The sequence below is a fragment of the Etheostoma cragini genome, chromosome 21 (assembly GCF_013103735.1).
Source record: "Etheostoma cragini isolate CJK2018 chromosome 21, CSU_Ecrag_1.0, whole genome shotgun sequence".
In the NCBI taxonomy this organism is placed as follows: domain Eukaryota; kingdom Metazoa; phylum Chordata; class Actinopteri; order Perciformes; family Percidae; genus Etheostoma; species Etheostoma cragini.
In genome coordinates this window covers 20,304,237-20,313,999 of record NC_048427.1, presented here as the reverse complement: position 1 = coordinate 20,313,999, position 9,763 = coordinate 20,304,237, and the positions used below count along the sequence as shown (strand labels likewise).

General features: G+C 36.0%; 1 protein-coding gene across 1 annotated transcript; it reads left to right on the top strand.

The window, feature by feature from the left end:
* Positions 1–7,065: 7,065 nt before the first annotated feature.
* rasd1 (RAS, dexamethasone-induced 1) lies at positions 7,066–8,735 on the top strand. Its single transcript, XM_034861023.1, has 2 exons — positions 7,066–7,461; positions 7,683–8,735. The coding sequence occupies exons 1-2, from the start codon at positions 7,191–7,193 to the stop codon at positions 8,210–8,212; spliced, it is 801 nt and encodes a 266-aa protein (XP_034716914.1). The 5' UTR covers positions 7,066–7,190; the 3' UTR covers positions 8,213–8,735.
* The last annotated feature ends 1,028 nt before the right edge of the window (positions 8,736–9,763 follow it).

Sequence of the window (9,763 nt, the reverse complement as noted above, 5' to 3'; positions counted from 1 at the left end):
CATTAACATGCACTCGTTTGAAATCAGCCAAAGTCCGCATTTTCACGCGGGGGGAAATTTATTTTGCTGCAAAAAATCACAGATTTCCATGTAAAATAATGCGGGGCTTGCATGATTTTTGTCGCTTAAAGTCACAAATATCTTAACAGTAAGTTGAAAAATGTTGTGTTTACTCTACACTAGGCAGCCATTCCCCTGTTGCCATGGTAATGTTATGAAGTGACGCAATTGTACAACAAGACAAACACATTCCTTTTTTCAGTAGACCGCAGTTGTTCCAAGTGCCCGCAATTTCATCGCATAAATATCCCAGATATTCTATTGAATTTTTAAAGAAAATGTGCCGCATAATCAAGGATTTTTGCAACAAATCTTGCGCATGTGCAGGACGGATCGTGCAGTGTCGTGAAGCCTGGTAAAACACAATTATCATCTGCGCATGCGTGAACATCTTGCGCATGCGCAGAACGGATCGTGCAGGCAGGACGGATCGTGTACCGACAGTCTCTAAGACTTGTCTTGTCTGCAGGAAGTAGTTTTTTTGCGTCAGAGACGAGAGCGACACAGAGAGCCTGAAACACTAGTGTTTAAACCGAGAGATTTCAGAGACAAATGGCTGAAAAGTGGTATCAGACCGCTAAGTCTGAGCATTTGAACTCGCGTCACTACCCTCTGTGCTCAGAACCTGCAGCAATGGCCAACTTTAAATCATTGAGTATAAAAAACGTGAATGCTGCGTTCAATAACATAGGGAGAGAAAAATAAAAGAGATGAGTCTGAATGGTTTCCAGTTGACGTAAAAAGGTTATGTTTGGTAACATAGGAAAGGTTTTCTATAATTGGACAACAAAAGCAAAAATCAGCTCAAGAAAAGAACATCACCAAGACAACACGGGGTCAGCAGTAAGACCAATCAGGGGCCACGCCACTCAGTGGAAGTAGTGGACATCCTTTCAGCCTAATGGACTCATTCTAGATATACTATGTCCTTTAATTACAATATGTGTACACCTGCAGATAGTCCCCCCTCAGTTTAGGCGGGTATCTTAGCTAATCGTCATAGAAATAATAATTTATACTGATTAATGCCAAAAGCATATTAAAATTATTTATTATTATGTATTAATTATTTATTTCCCACAGGCCTGAAATACACACACATGCCCATGACCTATACATGAGCTCCACCCCCATAGCCATACGTCATACGGCGTATTGTGAAAATGTAGCTCAGCTTTATGAAGACTTCTGTGCTTTACGTTTTCTCTCTCTCTCTCTCTTTCTCTTTCTCTCCTTCTCTTTCTCTTTTCTCCCAACCTAATCAGCTGACTCCGAGCATTCACTCTTTTAGTTGTAGAAACCAGATTTAGTTACTCTCTGCAAGCTGTCACACTGTAGCGTTTGAGTTTTAAAGCCTCTGAACCTCACGTAGATGATGTAGGTCCCTCAGGTTGAAGGTGGGCTGCAGCTTTGACTTGAAGAAGAAGGATACAAGTGTAACTTGTCCTGTCCTAAGAGGTGCAACAACTCTAAAAGGAGACCGTTACGCCACAACATATGGAGGAGGTCAAATCCACAATATTAACTGAAAACACCCATACTATAACATATTTAGACATGCTACACTATGACTATTTTTGACATAATATACTATTACATTTTTAGACATGATATACTATGACTATTTTTGACATAATATACTATTACATTTTTGGACATGCTACACTAGGACTATTTTTTACATAATATACTATTACATTTTTTGACATGCTATACTATGACTATTTTTGACACAATGTATTATTACATTTTTAGACATGCTATACTATGACTATTTTTGACATAATATACTATTACATTTTTGGACATGCTATACTATGACTATTATTGAAATAATATACTATTACTTTTTAGACACGTTATACTATGACTATTTTTTATCACTTTTTCGACATACTAGACTAGAACATTTTATCACTTTTTTCAACATCCAATACTATGACTATTTTTGACATACTATATCACGACATGTTTCAACATGTATGACTATCTTATAGTTTTTTCATCATACTTTACTATGACTTTTTTTTGGGACCATTTTTGACATGACATACTATTACATTTTTGGACATGCTATACTATGACTATTTTTATCACTTTTTCAACATACTATACTATGACCTTTTATAACTTTTCTTGACATACTATGCCTTTTTTACATGTTTTACTATGTCTATTTTTCACATACTACTCTATGACTTTTTAGCAGTTTTTTGAAATTGTAAACAGGACTTGATTCAGAGTTCAGTCTGTTTGGAGTTATCTGGGAAGTCTAAGGTTGTGAGTTTGAGTCCCATCAGCAGCCTTTAGTCAAATGTCTGAAGGAAAGTCACAATATACTATGAGTTTTCTTGACATATTTTACTGAGACTTTCTAATCACTTTTTCAACATACTATAGTACTATACTATAGTATTCAACTTCAACATGCAGTACTATGACCATATTTGCTATACTATAGTATGATTTTCTGTATATTTTTTCAACATACTATACTATTACTGTTTTATCATTTGTTTACTTACTATACTATGACTTTTTTAGACATACTGTAAAATGACTATTTTTGACATAATATTCTATTACTTTTTGAGACTAACCATACTATGACTATTTTTTACATACTATATTATTACATTTTTGGACATGCTATACCATGACTATTTTTGACATACTATTCTATTAAATATTTGGACATGCGATACTATGATTATTTTTGACATACTATACTATTAAATATTTGGACATGCAATACTATGACTATTTTTGACATAATATACTATAACATTTTAAAACATGCTATACTATGACTATTTTTGACATAGTATACTATTACAGTTTTTGACATGTATGACTATTTCATAGTTTTTTCATCATACTATACTATGACTTTTTTAAACTATTTTTGACATACTATTCTATTAAATTTTTAGACATGCTATACTATGACTATTTTTGACATAATATACTATTACATTTTTGGACATGCCATACTATGACTATTTTTGACATAATATACAATTACTTTTTTAGACATGCTATACTATGACTATTTTTGACATAATATACTATTACTTTTTTAGACATGCTATACTATGACTATTTTTGACATAATATGCTATTACTTTTTTAGACTTACCATACCATGACTATTTTTAACATACTACACTGTGTCATTTTTGGACATGTTATTCTATGACTATTTTTGACAAACTATTCTATTACATTTTTGGACATGCAATACTATGACTATTTTTGACATTCTATATCATGACCTTTTTCAACATGTATGATTATTTTATAGTTTTTTCATCATGCTTTACTATGACTTTTTTGGATTACATTTTTAGACATGCTTTACTATGACTATTTTTGACATAATATAATATTACATTTTTGTATCTTTTTTTAACCTAACATACTACACTATGACTATTTTGACATAATATACAAAAAATCAGAATGCCGGTCCACAGTAGTGGTGAGTACTGGCCTATTCCTGGCTCTGTTTATGTTCATTGAACTCTGTATCCAGTTATTCACACGCTTGCAAAAGGATAAAAAGTGCAAAATAATACACTAAACACACAGGCTCTACAAGATATGTAGGATGTATGGGCAGTTGTGTATCCACTACACGTGAGCATATGAATGAATGTCCTTTAACACTGGTGGCTTAGAGTGGGGAACCTTCAGAGCATTGTTTTCTTTTATTTTTTTAAAGATATTTTATTGTTAAGATGTTTATTACATATCCTCAGTGACTGCTGCAGCTTCATGTCACCAGGCAGAAGGGCAGTTACCAAAGGGACCAAAAGGGGGCATTCTGATTTGACATAGTATACTATTACATTTTTGGACATGCTATACTATGACTATTTTTGACATAATATACTATAACATTTTTAAACATGCTATACTATGACTATTTGTGACATTATATACTATAACACTTTTAAACATGCTATACTATGACTATTTTTGACATTCTATACTATTACATTTTTGGACATGCTATTCTATGACTATTTTTGACATAGTATTCTATTACATTTGTCTACATGCAATACTATGACTATTTTTGAAATACTATATCATGACATTTTTCAACATGTATGACTATTTCATAGTTTTTTCATCATACTTTACTATGACTTTTTTTGACATAATATACTATAACATTTTTAAACATGCTATACTATGACTATTTTTGACATAGTATACTTTTACATTTTTTGACATGCAATACTATGACTATTTTTGACATAATATACTATTACATTTTTAAACATGCTATACTATAACTATTTTTGACATAATTTACTATTACTTTTTTAGACCTACTATACTATGACTATTTTTGACATAATACACTATTACTTTTTAGACTTACCATACTATGACTATTTTTGACATACTATACTGTTAAATTTTTGGACATACTATACTATGACTATTTTTTACATACTATTCTATTACATTTTTGGACATGCTATACTATGACTATTTTTGACATTCTATATCATTACCTTTTTCAACATGTATGATTATTTTATAGTTTTTTCATCATACTTTACTATGACTTTTTTTGGACTATTTTTGACATACTATACTATTACATTTTTGGACATGCCATACTATGACTATTTTTGAAATAATATACTATTACATTTTTAGACATGCTATACTATGACTACTTTTGACATAATATACTATTACATTTTTAGACATGCTTTAATATGACTATTTTTGACATAATATACTATTACATTTTTGTACATGCTATACTATGACTATTTTTGACATAATATATTATTACATTTTTTTAGACATGCTATACTATGACTACTTTTGACATAATATACTATTACATTTTTAGACATGCTTTACTATGACTGTTTTTGACATAATATAATATTACATTTTTGTATCTTTTTTTAACCTAACATACTATACTATGACTGTTTTATCATTTTTTTACTTACTGTAATAGGACTTTTTTCATCATGCTATACCTTGACTATTTTTAAGAATTGTTTCAACATACTATACTATGACTTTTAACGACAAACAGTAGTATGACTTCCTTATCACTTTTGTCAACATGCTATACTATGACTATTTTTGACATAATACACTATTACATTTTTAGACATAGTATACTATGACTGTTTTATCATTTTTTTATTTACTACACTATGACTTTTTTCATCATGCTATACTTTGACTTTTTTTAAGAATGGTTTCTACATAATATACTATGACTTTTTACAACATACAATAGTATGACTTCATTATCACTTTTTAAACATACTATACTATGACTTTTTAATCACTCATTCACACTACTATACTATGACTTTTTATAACTTTTCTTGACATACTATGACTTTTTTGACATGCTTCGCTATGTCTTTTTTTTTGACATACTACACTATTTATTGTTAAAATCCATTACTAGATTCATAGTTCAGTCTGTTAGAGGTCAGGTTAGTGAGACAGAGGTTTGGAGTTGGATTCCTGTCAGGAGTTATTTTTGTTTTTAGTCAAATGTGTAAAGGAAAGTCATAATATCCTAGGACTTTCCTGGACATAATATACTATTTATATCACTAGGACATATTTCAACATGCTGTACTATGACTATATTTGCTATACTATATTATGATTTTTTGTATCAATTTTTCAACATACTACACTATGACTTTTTATCAATTTTTTACTTACTGTTCTAGGACTTTTTTGTCATACTATACTTTGACTTTTTTAAAGAATTGTTTCAACATACTACACTATGACTTTTACGACTTCATTATCACTTTTGTCGACATACTATGACTATGACTGTTTTTGACATAACATACTATTACATTTTTATACTGTGACTATTTTTTATCACGTTTTCGACATACCTTACAGTTCTCTTAAAGGCAGTCCACTAGACAGAGAGACCCCCCCCCCCGCCCCACAAACACACACACACACACACACACACACACACACACACACACACACATACACACGATCATCATGCCTTTCTTTCTCATCTGGATCCAATTGTACCCTGAGTGCCCCCTTTTGGTCCCTTTGGTAACTGCCCTTCTGCCTGGTGCCATGAAGCTGCAGCAGTCACTGAGGATATGTAATAAACATCTTAACAATAAAATATCTTTAAAAAAAAGAAAAGAAAACAATGCTATGAAGGTTCCCCACTCTAAGCCACCAGTGTTAAAGGACATTCATTCATATGCTCATATGTACTGTATACACAACTGCCCATACATCCTACATATCTTGTAGAAAATGTGTGCTTAGTGTATCATTTTTACACTTTTTACCCTTTTGCAAGCGTGTGAATAACTGGATACAGAGTTCAATGAACATAAACAGAGCCAGGAATAGGCCAGTGCTCACCACTACTTAGTAAGTAACATTCTGATTTTTTTTTTTTTTATGACATTCGGCTCCCCCATTTAACCTTTATGTTTAGTCATGCAACTGCTGAGTTAGGGTGCTAGCACTTCTTTTTTGGGGTCCAATCTCGACACTGAACATAACCACAAGGCCACTTTATTAATTAGAATCAGTGAGGACAAGAGTAGACCTGTCTAGGGTTAGGGTTAGGGTCTGGATCATGTTGGTCACATCCGCTGCAGACCTTTTATGTTTTGAGAAAATGTCGAAGGGTCACTGATTTTCGGTACAGTGTGCCAAACCACATTAAAGGGAGTCAATTATTTACCAGTACACTTCAGTGGAAGTCTTTGTTTTTGTCCCATCGCCCTAGACATGTACTGTGTGTACAATGTGCTGTCTTGGAGGGTCAGCTGCACACTGTTTGGTCCCACACCCGTCTTGTCTTCATTGGAAATGGGAGGCTGACGCACCAGTTGGTGATTGGTCCGCTTTTTCCCAGCGCTCACTGGAGCCCAGAGTTCCTACTTACTGAGCTGTGACGTGGGCTGGAGGAGGCGTCCGCCGCGCGCTTAAATACTCGGGCTCCAGTCCGGAGACGGACAGAAGCACACAGCAGAGCGAACAGTAGCATCCCCAGCGACTAAAGACTGCTCCGCCGCCTTTTACGCACACCTGTTTCCAGGGGAAAGCAGTCCACGCACTCAGGTGTGATCATGATTAAGAAAATGTCTCCGTCCGAAAGCGAGTTCGATATCCCAGCCAAGAACTGCTACCGGATGGTGATATTGGGATCCACCAAAGTTGGGAAAACAGCCATCGTGTCCCGTTTCCTGAACGGGAGGTTCGAAGAGCAGTACACGCCGACAATCGAGGACTTTCACAGGAAACTGTACAGCATCAAGGGAGACGTTTACCAGCTGGACATACTGGACACATCAGGGAACCACCCGTTCCCCGCCATGAGGAGGCTATCGATACTGACAGGTATGTGTGACTTTTAGAACAGTTATAGAGAATTATAAAGCAATACGTGCATAAATGGGGACTTTTTTTATGTTGCAAATGGGAGATCAATGCGCGCCTAGAGCGCATGGAGCATTGCACTGGTGCATGTTAGGATTGGAACACACACATGTTGCATGACTCTTTGCATGTTATTGAAAGCAAGCCGAAGTTAACCAAAGGCACCCTTCTCTCCTTTGCAGGTGACGTGTTCATTCTCGTCTTCAGTCTGGATAACCGAGACTCCTTCCAGGAGGTGCAGCGGCTCAAGCGCCAGATATTCGAGACCAAGTCGTGCCTGAAGAACAAAATCAAGGAGAACATCGACGTGCCTCTGGTCATCTGCGGGAACAAGGGGGACCGGGAGTTTTACCGAGAGGTCCAGCAGGAGGAGATCGAGCAGCTGGTGGCCGGGGACGAGAAGTGCGCGTACTTCGAGATCTCCGCCAAGCGCAACGAGAACGTCGATAAGATGTTTCGGACTCTGTTTACCTTGGCCAAACTCCCTCACGAAATGAGCCCCGACCTCCACCGGAAAGTATCCGTGCAGTACTGCGACATGCTGCACAGAAAGTCCATGAAAAACAAGAAGATGAAGGACATTGGAGAGGCGTACGGCATGGTGAACCCTTGCGCGCGGAGACCCAGCGTGCACAGCGACCTGATGTACATCAAGGAGAAGGCGATAGGAGGGGGACAGAGCAAAGACAAAGAGAGGTGTGTGATCAGTTAAGCATGCTGGGAAGAACACTCAACACGAAGCTTTGGAAGAAGATGCAGGTGCGTCAGCTTGGGACGCGACCTGTGCGGCCGCGTGCGCTCAAACTGACACGGGAGGTGTGGAGTAGGGACGCCGGGGACGCCGCCGAGCGCTCTGGAGCCGTCTCTAAGGACACTGCTGGTCCCACGAGTCCGCTTGAGCTGCTTTAAAACATTGCCCACTAGACATGTGAGAATGTTTGCTTGTCCTGTCCGCGAGAGCCCAATGTGTGACGTGGCTTCATACTTTGTGAGACTCGTGCATCGGTGCGTAAAATGTGTTTTTGTGAAATAATGCCGTCAACACATGCATCACACACAGAGAGGGAAGAAAAGACACTCAGGAGCTGGAAGTAACGTTTACATCGTATCCTAGATTTTATAATGGCTACTTGAATGTTTCGTTGCAATCTGAACTTTTGTATATGTGAATGTACAGTATATTTATTGTGTGAATGTTAATTTTTGCAAAGAAGTGCAACAAAATTGTAATACAATAAAAAAAAAAAAAAAAAGTTTTGCATTGTTTCTCATTCCTTCCATCCTAAATTTTAACTTCTATAGTGTTTACCCACAATCCCTTGCTATTCGCTTCATTGTACCAAACGCCCTATATGCACTGAACACACACACACACACACACTGCTGCCAGGTTAACCCCTTAGGCACACTGCTTTGTGCAGAATAAGCTTCACTGGGCCAAATATTAGACATATCCCAGCTTCCACAAATGTGTATCTCATTGCTGTGAAACATATGCAAAAGTCTCAAATTGTCCAGCTATATTGGAAAATATGACACGATCAGGAAAAACTCCACAAACATCCTGAGATCAGACCAGCTTGCACCAGGATCCAAACAATAATAGCATTCATCAAATAGAGCAAAAACAGCAGCGAGAAACTGGGTTAGACCTTCTGAGAAAGCAGGCCCGCGGTTGTTTGGACAGGGTCCATTATATGATAAATAATAAATAATATTGGTATCATCAAGGATTAGAAATCTGATCTATTTGCACCACTGGGCCTCAGAATTTGGTAAAAATAACCCAAATCCTGAGCCTAAATGAGTTCACATGGACCTGAAAAATCTAAATATCCTCGAGCACGGAACACAACTCTACATTCTGAATCTGTATCAATCTTCCAAGTATGCCAAATTCGTGATGATTTGGCATAATCAGATTAGATAGTTTAGAGTAGATTCAACTTTATTGTCATTACACAGGTCGAGGTACAAGGCAACAAAATGCAGTTTGGGTCTAACCAGAAGTGCAATAGCAGTGAGTGCAGGATATACAATGGTTCCATAAGTGCAGGACGTGGATAATTAGTGAATAAATATAGAAATGAATGATACTATAAACTGAATTTGAAAGATAGATTTGTCAAATGAATATACTATATGGATAACAAGTATTGTGAGCTGGATATGTACAGAATATAATATACAGGTGGATGTTGCTATAAATAGAATTTTTACAGATATGTACAATGAACATAATATACTGACGGTTGTTACTATA

Excerpts from the sequence above, each read along its gene's own strand:
- rasd1 (XM_034861023.1), top strand. The coding sequence starts at position 7,191 with ATGATTAAGAAAATGTCTCCGTCCGAAAGCGAGTTCGATATCCCAGCC. Across the intron at positions 7,462-7,682 it reads GAGGCTATCGATACTGACAG|GTGACGTGTTCATTCTCGTC; the intron begins GTATGTGTGACT and ends TCTCCTTTGCAG.